Source organism: Anabrus simplex, chromosome 1 (genome assembly GCF_040414725.1).
Source record: "Anabrus simplex isolate iqAnaSimp1 chromosome 1, ASM4041472v1, whole genome shotgun sequence".
In the NCBI taxonomy this organism is placed as follows: Eukaryota; Metazoa; Arthropoda; class Insecta; order Orthoptera; family Tettigoniidae; genus Anabrus; species Anabrus simplex.
The window spans coordinates 1,500,003,346-1,500,018,569 of NC_090265.1; the positions used below are offsets into that span (position 1 = coordinate 1,500,003,346).

Below are 15,224 nucleotides of genomic sequence, written 5' to 3' on the forward strand. Positions count from 1 at the left end.
TTTTTGTACATGTTAAAAGTGTCATGCTTAGATTCACGTTCTTTTGTGTCCTTACACTGATTCCAAATTCTTACAATTTTCTCTAGAATGCAGTTTAATAGAAGGGGTGACAAATCATCACCTTGCTGTACCCCTGTATTTATCTAAATAGATTTTGATATCTCACCCATAAATTTCACCTTTGAAATTGTGTCAGTAAATGTTTTATGTATTAGGTTTGCCAATTTAGTTTTCACTCAAAATTCACAAATTATTTTATCTATGGTTTCTCTATCAACCGAGTTAAAGGCCTTTTTAAAATCTACAAAAGTCACAACAATGTCCTTTGAATTCAATATCCTATGGCAAATTATGGATTTTAAGTTAAATATTTGTTCTGAACAAGATCTACCGTTTCGAAATCCAGCTTGATACTCACCCAGTTGCTTGTCAAGTGATGTTTCTACTCTATTCAGCAATATTTTTGAGAATACCTTCAATGCAATTTGCAGAAGAGAGATAAGAAAGATGCCCCTATAGTTATCAACCTTTTGTTTGTCCCCTTTTCTATGCATTGGATGTATTAGAGCCACTTTCCATTCTTCTGGAATCCTCTCTGTTCTCCAAATATCTTCAGAGATTAACTGCAGCTCTTCAATGATTTTTGATTAAGACAATTTCAAAAGTTCAGCTGTTATAGAGTCTTCTCCACTAGCTTTATTATTTTTCAGATTGTTAATTACTTCTTTAATTTCTTCAGCAGTGCGTGGTATATCTTCTTCCAGATTTCCGGTTGTTTGAGAGAATTCCAACCTATGGTCGGGTTCAGGGCAGTTTAAAAGTTGATCAAAGTGCTTCGCAAGTATTTCACAATTCTCAGTATTGCTTGGGCCAAGTCTACCATTTTCATCTTTGAAGCATATGCTAGGGGCTTGATACCCCTTTAATTGACTCTTAAAAGTCTGGTAGAAGTTTCGAGAGTTATTTCTATCAAAGCTGTCTTGCAGGTCAGTAAGTTGTAATTTTACGAAAGATCTTTTAACTCCCCTTATTATTCTAGAAGTGTCTTTGTTTGAATTGGTCATAGTGCTCAGTCTTTCCATTGTTTTACTCTCTCTAGTAACGTATCTTCACATATTTGATTCCACCAAGGTTTCTTTGTAGGTTTGACTAGTCCAAATGTTTTCTTTGCTGCATTGGTTATTTCTTTAGACAAATCTTGCCACTTCCCATGATGAGATATATTTGTATTTCTTCCTGAAATATTTCCAGTGTTTCTTGTGTAATTTGAAGTCTATTTGCGTTATATTTGTTTACTCTTTCTCCTCTTCTGTGATTTCTGTTGGGTAAGAATTTTAGTTTGATTTTAGACAAATATTGATCAGAATCAAATTCTCTGCTTCTTACTACCCTGACATTCATAATTTCTTTCATGTTTCTTATGGATATAGCTACATGATCCAGTTGAAATTCACCTAGTTATGGATTTGGAGAAATCCTTGTTTTAGCTTTTATTGGCAATTTCTTGAAGAAAGTTTTCATTAACTTCAGTTGAAAGTTTTTACAGATAGTAATCATTCTCATTCCATTGATGTTTGTTCTTTGGTGTGCTGCATATTCTCCCACTATTGGTCTATGAATTCTCTCTCTTCCTACTTGGGCATTGAAATCTCCAAGTAATCATTAGCCAAATGAGCTATGTTCTCAAAATCTTCCTAAAAGTAATACACGCAACAATATACAGCAAATGTGAATCCTACACAGGTAACCCCAGTTTGGTTTCTAATGGATTTGGCACCAGAGAGGCATTGCTGGGGATGCAGGTTTTGGTTTTGGTAAAAATGCATAGATATGTCTGTGGATAAATATGCTTTTTTTTTTTTTTTTCTTTTTTATCGACCACGTGAAACATGAAACATCGCTGCATATCCTATATGAGACTAGCATGGATGGTAAAGACAAGGAAGTTATTGCCAACCTGTATTGGAATCAGACCACATCAGTTAAGGTTGACAGCACAAACACCTGTACTATTGAAATAAAGCAAGGAGTGAGGCAAGGTTGTGTTCTACCTCCAGTCCTCTTCAATATTTACCTTGAAAGGGTATTTTCTGAAGCACGAGATGGAAAACATGAGGACATCATTGTTAATGGGATCACAATAAATAATCTGCAATATACAGATGATACAGTTCTGCTTGCAATAAGTGCTGAACATCTGCGGACATTACTGAACTGTGTGATCGAATACAGTGTTGCAGCAGGGTGGCGTTTAAACTCGAAAAAGACCACTGAATTCAAATCCTGGTCAGTAGTTCTAATTCCTTCTGTTTACCAACCTTCAGCAAAGAATTTATATTCAAAGTGGCTGCAAAGAACTGCTTAACCAGGTACATGATACGGTTTGAGGTAATGATTAGGGAGCGGATTTTTATGTGCTAAAAATGTGAAAAATATTTTATTTTTTATGTGCTGAAAAACTTTAAAATATGTGATAAAAAATTGAAATTATTTTCCTTTAAATATCACATAACTAGTCGCACTCAAGAAGTAAATAAGTATAATGTTGTGTATTAGAATATGGTGCTACCAAACGTGCTCCTTAAGGCAAAATGATGCCTGTGTATGGAAACGTGCTGTATGGTATATTAAGTTTTGATATGCCAGAGTAGATATTATGAATGGTTATTTTTTTAAAGGTAATGTTTTGTTTAAATATGGCAAAAGCAACCTATCATCTTAGAAAAACTAGTACCAGTTCGTACTCACCCATCACACGCTGGAATATTAGTTGCTACAGTGAACAACAAAGGTCATCTCCAAATTGTCCATCACAAATGCATCTGATTATCTCTAAAGAACACCTTATACTGCGAAAACGATCGCTCCACATCGCAGGAAGTCAGACGAGCATAGTTAAAGAGAGGAATGTCACCAACAATAACACCATCAATTTCGCCAACATGAGCACCCTCTAATACATTCGAAATTTGGCACATTGTTTGAAATCCTCTGTTTTTAGTGAACAAATTTTGATATTTGACCTTTAACAGTCCCTGTACCTGCGAAGCTGGGAGTGAATCTAATTTATTTTCAACAGCGCGCACTTCCTTCACTGTTTCGGACAACAGGTTAGTGGATTTTTCAAGTATGTCTATAGTTTTACACAAGAAGCTTAGATTGGCAGATATAAACGCCAAATCATTTTTCAAAGAGCTGTCTTTTAGTATCTCTTGAAGAATCTCAATTGACGATGTATCGTTTTTATCTAGCACGTTCACAACGGATGCAAAACTTTCAAAATTGTCTGCGTAGTATACCACAGGGCTAAGCCAGGTACCCCACCGCGGAACAATAGGCAGAGGAGGAAGCGCAAGATCCGGGTTTTTCCCTTTAAAGAGATTGATTCTTGAGGGTGCTTTTACGAAGACTTTTTTGCCATTAGACACTAATTTATCCACTTGAGGATACTGAGCCCGCACAGTTTCACATAACCTGTGTAGAGCATGAACAACGCAAGTTACATGTATCATTTTCGGAAAGCTCACAGAAAGGCCTTCGGTTGCCTTTTTCATGTAAGCTGCGCTGTCAGTAAGGAAAAGCAATATATGGTCGTATTTTATACCTTTTGGCCAAAGTAAGTGCATGGCTTCATTGAATAACCTAGCTACAGTGACATGGTTTGCAGCAAGCATTTCTTTACACGCTAGCAAATAAGAATGTTCGCAAGCAGTTTTGTCATTCTTCAACACACCAACTACAACATTTCCTACTTTTCTGCCACTTGAATCAGTGGTTTCGTCAATGCTCACCCACAGTTTTTCGCTATCGCATACTGCCCGAATTCTCTGTAAAGTTTCTTCGTAACATTTTGGGAGATAGTTTTTTCTTAATGTGGATTCGTCTGGAGGCTCAAAATTAATGTACTTTGTTAGGAAATTTCTCAGTCCTGGATTATTTATTTTACCAAGAGGAACGTCAGCGCAAACAAATGCTCTGCATACATCTAAATAATAGTGGGAATATTTAGATTGGCCTGCATTTGAAGTAGCTGGTTCAGCTATTAGTAATTGTCACGAACGCACACGCGAAGCAGCCGCAGTATGCTTATTTCCAGACAAATGCTGGATTACTTGAGAACGTTGATCTGCACGTACTGTTTTACCACAAGGTTGGCAAAATAATACTTTTCCATCGGTAGTGAAAATGCTTTTAAATTCCACTACATATTGTTGAAGACGCGACCTTGTACTTGACTTCTCTTTTGGTATTATTTTGCAGGTTACGACACACGCATTTACGGTGAATCACTGTTTCAATAAAAGGAATAGCAGCAGACACTGAAGGAAATATTTCTTATAAATCCATACAAAATCACACGACGACGGGAATGATATATAGACCCGAACAGCTAACCTTACTCTTAGGAGTGATGAAATGGGGCAATATTCTTCCGAGTCTCCCATGTCATAACGGAATTATGTCACCTTATCTCTCCGTGATTGCCTTTCGCTGATATTCTATAAACAAAACCCGAGAGGGCTGACTCAAAGAGTTGGAATGACATCATGCAAAGAAACATCTTGTGCAGCAAATCAAATCGCTGTCTAAATGTAACGACGTAGCCAGTGACCAGCAAGTTTTAGAATTTATGGAGGGAAGTCCATAAATAGCCAAAACATTCAGATACATTATGTTAAATACACTGTTAACAACAATACCGTAATCGTAAAATGAAAATATGAGCATTGTTTTATAACACAGAAGCATTTTAAATTTTATTGATCAACAAATATTGCCGATTTATGTGCTTATTATAGATTTTCTTAAAATATGTATTTACATTTCAAAAATGTGAAAATATGTGTTTTTATGTGAAATAAGATTCAGTATTTACACTTGGGGATGCACAATAGGAATAATGAACTTCGTAACTTGCGTTAAAACTTACGCAAAAAAAATATGTAATTGCATAAAAATCCGCTCCCTAGTAATGATACATCTGATGATGCCCCATATGAAAGGGTGAAACATGTACCAATTCTTATTTTCATGAGGATTTAACTCTAACTTTAACATATTGAGTTGTATTGAATAGGTGGAAGAGAAATAAATTTCTTACATTTATCATAATATTACTTTCAATATGGATTTGCAATGATTTTCATTACTTGTAATTCCTGAGAATGTCGATGCTGAAAGTGATAATACAGAAAACTGATCACATTGTCTTCATTTTGCACAATAATACTGGGACTGAATAAATGTTAATTACACATTATTTTATTTACATTTTCAAATAAACAAGTGTAATTTTTTTAGATCATGTTCTGTTTTATTTCTCAAGTTATTCATTAAAAAGTGGGTCAAACAATATTGAGTGGTTCAAGATGAGAGTTATCTCACAGCGAAGTGAAACTGAGAAAAGATTACGTTTATTAGAATGCTCTCGTAAGACATTGAAATGCTTACTGTTTTAAAACTCACATTACAAGTGAACGAGCTATCCCACAACCATGTAAATACTTACAGACATTATCAGTGATTATAAAAGGTACCATAAGCATATTGAAACTTGTGTATTTTCTAATTTCTGAGCCACTTAATTGAAGAAATGAAAATGTATAAAGCTAAATATTGCTGTGTAGTGAAGTAGTATACTTGCACTTTGAAGGCCATAGGTAATTATTATTATTCCTGCCTCCTTTGATACAGGATGATGTAAGTGCCAGTTTGCAACAGAACCTTTATTATTGGCTTTTACTGGAAATAATGTTTTTGGCACTTTAACCCTTTACCATATTAGGTCCTCAGTTTAAGAAGTTAAGCAGTGACTGAACCAAAATAATGAACAACAAGCCTGCAGTCCCTAGTAGAATAATAGTGCAAAACATCTACACACTTTTGAAGTAAAGGGAAACCCATTTAAATAAATGAATTACAAGTAACAGATGTGAATAGGAAATCAACAGTGGACCTTAAATATCCACTGTAATGCACAGTAATAATAATAATAATAATAATAATAATAATAATAATAATAATAATAATAATCATAATCATAATAATAATAATAATAATAATAATCATCATCATCATCATCATAATAATGATGTTGCTTTGTGACACTACTTACTTGCATGAGGCAGAAATGAACACTTATACACAATTCAACGTCATGTCCAGATAGTAATTCCAAAATAAACCAAAAATTGTAGCAGTAATTGCACTAATTAAGTCAATAGTAGGCACTTACACACTCAGTGACCAGAAATACACACGGAATTCATGTAGATAACAATAAGTTACCTTTCACATTTCCCGTTCAGAAGATTAAGTTAAAGATAGTAAGAATAATAAACTCATACATGAATAATTAAAAGTGACAGAATAAAATTGAGATTAGCATACAGCTAAAATAAAGTAAACGAATAACCTTCATAACTGGTACTCAAACGCATATCCTCCAAATTAAAAACACAAGTGGAAGTTACCACAGAAATGGGATAGAAATTTTTAAAAGAAGAAGAAAGAAATTAGAATAATAAAACAAATTGCTAAAGCAAATGGCTACAACCCAGAAATGATAGACAAAATTATATGTAAAAAGAGAAAACAGAGAAAAAGAAAGGTAAACCATGAGAAAAGAAAGGAAACCCCTGAACGTAGTCAGTTTGTAACATTTACGTATTTTGGGAATCAAGTTTTTAAAATCGCTAAGATATTTAATCAATTTCAACTCAAAACAGCATTTAGAACCAGAAATAAAATATCAGAACATATATATAATGCACATAGTATCAACAAAAAGGGTATCTACACCAATTCGGGAGTATATAGGCTCACATGTGACTGTAAAATGTTTTATATAGGAAGAATCAAAGATATCAAGAACATTTTAAGGCAATAAAGTACAACAAATATTCAGCTTTTGCGGAACACATTTACAACAATAACCATAGCTTTTTAGGGATCGAAAAGGACATGAAATTAATTTTTCAAGGTAATTATGGATTTGAATTAAATACCCGTGAAAACATTGAGATATTCTTAGTGCAGACAAGGGAACCTGTTAAAAATTTTAATGAAACAGTCGCAAGCAATATTTTGTTTACAATCTTGAGTTGACATAACATCATGTGCTTTCACCGTAACCTTGAGGTGGTAACAGCTTGCAGCACATTCCGTACTTAAAGCTGAACATTTGTTTAGTACTAAAGCAACAGCCTAAGCATGAGGAAAAGCTAGCCCTCCCTATGGTATGTTCAGACCTTCTACATCATCATTGTAAGTTTATATGTATTATTTGCATACTTTTACACTTGTTTTTTCTTTTCTTATTTTACAATTGATGTCAACAGGGCTACATTAAAAAATGTTTAAAACTTATTTTAACTCAATTTGACAACACACTCATGTGGAATTAAATATTTAAATTTTAACACTGATGATGGACCTTAGTGTCCGAAAACCGGTTATGTATTAAAAAATTTTGTGCTGATACGACTGTACATGATTAATAATAATAATTTAAATGCTTCAGAGTTCTGAGGTTATCTTGTACCAGCTGCTGCCTCAGGAACAGTCTTTTTCTTCAGCCACCAATACAGTACTGGTACCATGTTTAGATTTAGATTAGTTGGAAGATTTACCGTGTAGAGAAAGACAGCACCAGTTGTTCTTGGATGCTATGATGTTCGGTGAGCATTGGATGTTCAACAAGATGTATGAGGATCCTTTCAAAGTCATTCCTATCATTAACAAGATGGAGAGGAAAGAACTACACTGGTATGGACACATTCAAAGACATAGTGAAGAATACCCTACACAGAAAGCTCTTGCTCTGAGGAACCAGTCCAAAGGCAGCATGGTTAAAAATGGTAGTGGATGCCTTAGGCAAAACAAAGTTCCATAAACTCTGGTACAAGAGCATTGAACGTATGCTCTGAGAGTGTTGCTTCCCTTTTTCCAGTGCACGTTCAGCCAGGGAGGAGAGAAATTTTAAATCACGTTGTGTCAGATCTTCTGTATATAGTGCAGGGACTTTGTATTGCACTTTGTAAAAAGTTTAATTTTTAAAGGTTTTTTAAGAGCTATTTGAATATTAAAATTTAAATCCTTATTTAATTCACTTAAAAAATAAGCATTGTCATACCCAAAACTTTTTGCTTTCAGATGGTGATGCATTTAATCTTTAAATACTTCATCATATACATTTTGTATTACTTGTTATTTAGTTTCTTTTCATTTTACCTTTTCTAGCACAGCAGTATTCTATTCAGCAAGGTCGTAAGGGTAAGGTGCACAGAACTCTGGCCATGCGTTCAATATCTGGGGGAGACGAGCCAAATTGTGAGGATGCGAGCAACAGCAGTAAGCGAAAACTGAAACGACAGTCATCTGCAGACAACAGCACGGTATCTCTATATCCTCCATTGGAAGACGAGGACCCTATAATGGTTTGAAATCACTGTCTGGAATGAATAATACAAGCTATAACCTGCCACTAGTAGCAGTTTTTCGCATGTTTCTGCCTCTAACTGGTGTCTTCCCTTCCCTATTTAAAATTAAATGTAAATGAACCTATCATCAGTTATTTTCCTATAGCTTCTACATTCCATATTTTGGAAATAATATCGGACTGCAACAACATAGCCTTTGTATTTACCCTTACAGCTATCTTAAGCAATCTTATACTGTAAATCTGTGGAAACTTGGTTTATTGTATAGAAACATTGGCTGTGATGTTGATGCTATGTATGTAATGTGATGTAAAAATTTAGGTTTGCATTTTTATGGTGTGAACTGTAATCAGGGAATTCATCCTTTTATATTGTGTGCTTCCTGAACTTCAGTTCATTCTGTTCTGCAAAATCCCATTTTTTTTATATAGTGAGGAAAGTTATGACTCTGAAAGTTGTGGCAAGACTTCGTGATAAGATCATGCATTTAATCTTCAGTCTCCTTTAAAATGTTACTGATTCTTCCATAACAATATTATGATACATTCCAGCCTTCACTCGTGATTATGAAGTATTGACTTTGAAAAGAGTTGACCAAAGTAGAGAAGCTGGTGGAACAAGCAGTCTCCACCTCCCTTTCTTAAAACATGAAATACTCCGTGGAGTAATGAGTCAGCTGGATGGAAATAATACGCTTACTATTGTGTACTGTTATTTGCTTAGATTAGATAAGAGTATTAGGTACATTTATTGTTCTGTGAATTGTTTGGATTAATTGTTAATCATTAATTATATTTAATTTAACGATGCAACAGATATATCTGAATGATAATTACATAGAGTGATTCTAACACTCAGTTGTTGTAACATTTATCATTTATGCAGGACATTTGTGTGTTTGTCAGCCATAATTTATGGCATATTCGTTTTAGTACAGTAAATGTCCCATCGAATGCAGTGTATTAGGAACGTATTTTCTATGTTTTATTATTTATGTGATTCAAATATGAGATTATTGCATTATTTCTTGAAATGTTACCTCTAAGGCATTGTAGTCTGTAAAGCAATTTGTAATTTTTGTACAGTATGTTGTTGAATACAAAATTATGGACTGTTAATATTTTTTGGTTCCTATTTCTTAAGTTTAATATTTTGAGGTTAATTACTAATATTTCACTCTGTGTGAATTGTATTCACTCCACCAGTTCAATCCTCATAAGATTTGTGTATATTCACCCTTAGCATTTCTTAATCCAAATCCACCCATTATTGAAAACTATATCCATGTTTCGTAATCTAAGAAAACTTTGTTTGGGCCAATAACCATTGGTTTTATGCCAATGAAGTTCATGAGGAATTTTGATGATAAATCTAAAAATGAATTTATGAGGGCTTCTGTTCTTATTCCACAGTACAAGCAAACAAGCTGTTATCTAGTCCTTAATCGATGAAAAAAACATGCTTTATTTCAGTACATTACAACTCTTTATGTGTGACTGTCTACCATGTTACCAGAGATAATTTTGAAAGTGAGGTGGAAGTTCCTTCATTACCATGTAGAATCCTTTTATTCAAATTAACCTGTTATTCAGTAGGACCGTAAAGTATTTTTCCTATTTTACTTCTTCGATGAGGCAGGCAATGCTTAAGGGGGTTAAGAAGAAGGGTTAATATAATCGACCATAGGTAAATGTTATTCACGTTTAAAATGATCATAGTTTTGCTGAACATTAAGAGACCTGATGATAATGCCTAACATTGATGTTATCAGCCTTAAAACCATTGTGATTTTGTGTATGGTTGTACCAATGCTATCGTAGCTACTGATATTCTCCCATCCTTCTCCAACTGAATTAAACTGAAAACTACTAACTGGTTCACGTAACTTAGAAAAGATAACTTCTTTTGCCGTTGTCAAAATGAAGAAGATACTGTATGTCTCTGCGCTGTTTATAGGTACATACCAGAAGACTGACTTAATTGCATTGTTAATTTTTTCCTTCTTATATATTTTATAAAAGTTAATAATTAAATGTGAGTACATTTTAAGTAAAAATTTTATAAATTAAATAAATTTTAATATATTTATTGTTTCTTTGTAACTTTACTCCTTATCCAGCTTGATCTAGTATATTTATAAGTACAATTTCATTATTGATGTTAGACTGTCAATATTTAGTCTGCAAGTCTGTGAGTTATTTCCAAGATGCTCTATTCACAACTCTCAGTAGCATTTTCTGGCTCTCGCTCTCACTATAGGTACATTGTTTATTACCAGAATTGAGCAGAAACTGTCCGTACTATGCAAACAAAAGCAATAGAAAAAGAGAGGACAGATTATAAAGTAGGTAGAAAATTCATTGTCCTCTTTCCCAGAATACGAAATCAATCCAAGTGAAAGCATATTCCTGCAAAAAATTTCTTCATCTAAAATACTTTTTAAAATTGTAAAGACCTAGTAATATTGACATGATATAGGCTTTTTTGGCTTATGCCGTGTCAAGAAAACATCAATAGCAACCTAGTAATATGCATAAATATCCTTAATTTGCATTCGTAAAGCACACAAAGTTATCATAAATATATGTTTCTATGCATCTGTATTATTTATACTTCAATTCAGAACATATACAGCATGAAAATCTTTACCTAGACTCTTAGTATCTTTGGAACTTCTGTTCAGGTCATTGTGGATTTACTTCTGAATAATGCCATTTTCATGGTTTTTGGATCTGGATTGAATATACTTTATTTTCAAGAGAAACATTTGAAATCAGCCCTGTAGATTATAGGAGGCAGCATATTTGATAGTTAAAGCCAAAGTTAACTGTGTAAAAATTACTGTGTGCAGATTTCATATGCCCTTCATACCTGTCCAACAAACTGAAGCAACTAGCCAGGTAATTGTGCTTGTATTGAACATAGAGCTGGAATGTGTTCAGTATATCTTTTATGAAACAAAAGCTTTCAGGTCTGAATTTATTTTTCCACTTAATTCTGAATTGGTACTAGGAAGTCTACTTCTTAGTTTGGAATTGGAAGTTTTCAGTTCTATTGTGCTGGTCATTCTCACATGACTGATTTCATCACACATTTAAATGGTACTGTACAGAAAAAACAGATAAGATATTAATTTATTAAAGGCTTTCTTCACCTGATGACTGTGTTTATCACTAAAACATCATCATCATCTTTCTGTATCTGACCAAACATAAGATAGCCTTGTCATTAATTAAAAGAATATCTTCCTGTGTGCATTGATGATGTGGAGGATACACCCTCAGATGGTAGCATTGAGTCTTAGGTTTTTCTGTGCACTTCTATTCCCCACAACTGTGTCCATTACTTTCCCAGGCAATCTTTTACCATCACTCCTCCACATAATATGGTTTTCTTTCATTGTTTTACTCTCAGTTCTACTTTATACTGAGATACTCCTAAAACTATTCAGTTTTGTCTTAGATATTTCTTGATCTGTATGTATACTGGTGAGATTACAGATTAACTCTCATCTTGAAAACAAATCATATAGTAGAACAACAGTTAATAATTATATAAGAAATATGGTACAGAAATATTTACATTACAAATTAGTGGTTGATCTAAAAATGGGTATTCAGAAACTATTACACAATACAAACTTTCAAATATCAGTTATATCTAAATATTGCACATGACAAAAGTTGCAGAGAATTCTTGGTCACAAAGTGACTACAACCAGGTTAGAGCTGAAGGTGTTGCATCAGTGAGATCTTGGAATGATCGATGGTTCTTCCTCAGATGGCAGTCCTTCATAAGGTGTTCCCCATTCTGTTCCTGAGTTCCACAGTCGCAAGCAGAAGAGTTGCTCTGCCCCCATTTATACATGGAAGTATTGCACTGCTGTGGCGTCTCCTCAGTCAGTTAAATCTAGTCCACTCCTCCCTCTTTCAATTGAATCCCTATAATTTCCTGGTAGGATCTGTAACATGGTGGTTAATTGGTGCCAAGTTCCAAACTGGGCACCATTCTTCTTTGATGTTAAAGCCATCATGTACACCTTGCCATGCAGGGTTTCTAGACTTCAGCCAGCTTCATGGAAGATCATTCAGGACCTCTTGGATTAGGAGTCCTTGCGGATCATTGGGTTGGTGTAGTTTCCTCCATTCTCATGCCGTCGCTTCATATCGTCTCAAGTGTGGTGGCAGGATATTGTTGATGGTATCCAGCCAGAAATGGGAGTAGATTTCAGTGCTCCTGTGAAAATTCTCGTACATTCATGTAGGTGAACATTGATCTTCTTGGTATGGACACTGTATTGCCACACTGGGGCACAGTATTCAGCAACAAGGTACACTAGGATGAGGGCTGTGGTGTAGAGCGTAGTTGCATTGTCTCTCCAAGAAATGCCTGCCAGTTTTGTCAGATGTTGTGGGCATTAAGTTTTTGATTGTGTTTTCTGAAAGTCAGGGAGCAGTCTAAGGTATTTAGGGTTAAAGTTGTGCTTTAGCCTCCATTGGCAAAAGTCCACCTTGAACTGTTGGTTTGTCAGTCAGTTGTTCAGGTGGAAAGCACATACCTTGGTCTAAGGTGGGTTTGGACAAAGTCTCCACTTCTTGTAGTATGAATTCAAGGTTTCCAAATCCATATTTATAAGATGCTGTCCCCTTTTTCTAGCGTTGTGGTTTGAGTGGTTAATGCTAAGTCATTGTCATAGCAGAATTTGGTGCTGATGGTATTAAGTATGTCACTGGTGTACAAGTTGAAGAGTGGTGGGAATAGCTCAACAGCACAGATCCCTGAGGTAGTCTGTTCTTTACTGTGAAGGACATCCTTATGTTACACGCAATACTGAACTTGAAGGAGGGTTTGTTAACATGTTCATCAGGGTTGCTAATTTCTTACAAGGCATGCATCTTTTGAGTTTTAGCAGCAGTCAATATAGACATACTGTATCATACACTGCAGTCAGGTCGACAAAAACTACTATCTGCATCTCACGAGAAGTCGCGGCAGCTTGTAAGTACGGCTCGAGTAACAGATACTACATTCTAAGCTACAAACATTCGTCATGCGAACTCTGAAATAGATGCATGATCACTGTTAATTTGTTCATATGCAGTACTTATAATTGTAGTAGGCTAAATGTGTAACTAAAGCACAATTGCACTACCTCTTTGAAGCTTCAGAACAGCACCTCATTTTGCAAGAATAACCACAGACGGAACAGATGTTCTATTGTCAGACCTTGAGACTTGAGATAGGCGCATGAGCAGCAGCCATGTTTACCCCTCACACTGCTACCCTGCATCCATGCAACTTCTCTTCAGACAACCATAGTACTGATGTTTTTAGTTTCTTCTGAAACCCTGATTCGACATAGGACATTATTGTCGCCTCAAGTTACAGAAACATTGCTCAGCATTTGTTTCAAACTCTTGGAATGCCTAGTCCTCAACAGAATTAAAAACAAATGTTAAATGAGTTAATGAAGGCAGTCATGGATCATGAATCATGAACATGAGAGTTCACAGAAGCAAATATGATAAATCTGGTATGTTGTACCTCAGAGCCCAATTATTTTAAAAGTAGTACTATATTCTGGGTACCGGTACTGGAAACTAAGTGAAGTTAAACCTACTTTATGAATTTTTAGGTATCATTGTGTAGATGAATTCTAAATTTGTAATTTGGCACACACTTCTTAACAAAACCTGAATGGACTCTTGTAATGAAAAAAATAAATGTCAAACTTACCTCGGCCTTGGCTACATTCATATTAAAATATTTCTTGTCCTTAATATAAATAGTATACTAGCACTATCTAGCACTACCCGCTGCAGCTTTGCCCATGATTGTTTTAATTGAAGCATTCATTGTAGTTACTTGACTAACTCCTGCTTAACCTCCAGGTGCTTGTGCCTATAGAAGTCCTAGAAGCGCTCGCGTTGCGGCAGTTGGACCACACAAAAAATGTTTGCACTTTTTCCATACTAAAACTTTTTATTACAGTGTAAATTGGATAAATTAAATGAGTCACATATTAGCCAGACATGAAAATATCGTTAATTAATTATTTAACTAGAAGTAGTAATTTAAAAACAGAATGATAGAACCAGAACAAATAGTTTAAATTTAAAAAAATGTAAACTTAGCTTAACTTCACAAGAAACTGTAAAATATAAACAATTTGCAACAAAGTAACATCAACACTGCAGTGAAACTTCGCATTCCTGAATTAAAACAATGGAAAAGTACTGTGTCATAGAAGAAACAAGAACTAAGATTCTTCCTTGGTATTACTGTTGCACTTCTCACAGGTAACTCAGTGTTGGTTGCGAGTCATGCACATGTGTTTTAGGCATGTATCACAGGTGCAGCAATCTTATTGTTTTTGTGGCTTCCAAATGGGTGCAAAATTTTTTGGTATTTGAAGCTGACATTTGAGGATTCAACAGTGTTTTGATAGAAAAGCGAACATTTCCTTAGGAAGACTAGATATTTTTCCTCTATTCTTCAAGTTTTCCTCAATCAGGCTCATAGCTAAATTGTAGAGGTTGACACAAGTGTGATAAACCAATATAACTTGAAAACAATATTCTCTCACCCATGGATAAATAATGCAAGTATCGAGCTCGAATTATTATTTTACAATTATTATTATTATTATTATTATTATTATTATTACTACTACTACTACTTGTAATGTATAGCTATGAAGTGTTTACATCCAGTTAGTATTATTATTATTACATCATTTGTACATACGATACGATCGCGTTGTTTGTGAGATTATGACATGAA

General features: G+C 34.6%; 1 protein-coding gene across 2 annotated transcripts in view; it reads left to right on the forward strand.

Moving 5' to 3' along the window:
• The window catches only part of LOC136858446 (unconventional myosin-IXa), an 842,620-nt gene extending 832,095 nt beyond the window's left edge, over positions 1-10,525 (forward strand). For both annotated transcript variants that reach the window (XM_067137995.2, XM_067137996.2), the window contains one exon: positions 8,242-10,525. In XM_067137995.2, coding sequence (XP_066994096.2) covers positions 8,242-8,444 — 203 coding nt within the window. In that variant the 3' untranslated portion in view covers positions 8,445-10,525. The remainder of the gene's footprint in view (positions 1-8,241) is intronic.
• Positions 10,526-15,224: the final 4,699 nt, after the last annotated feature.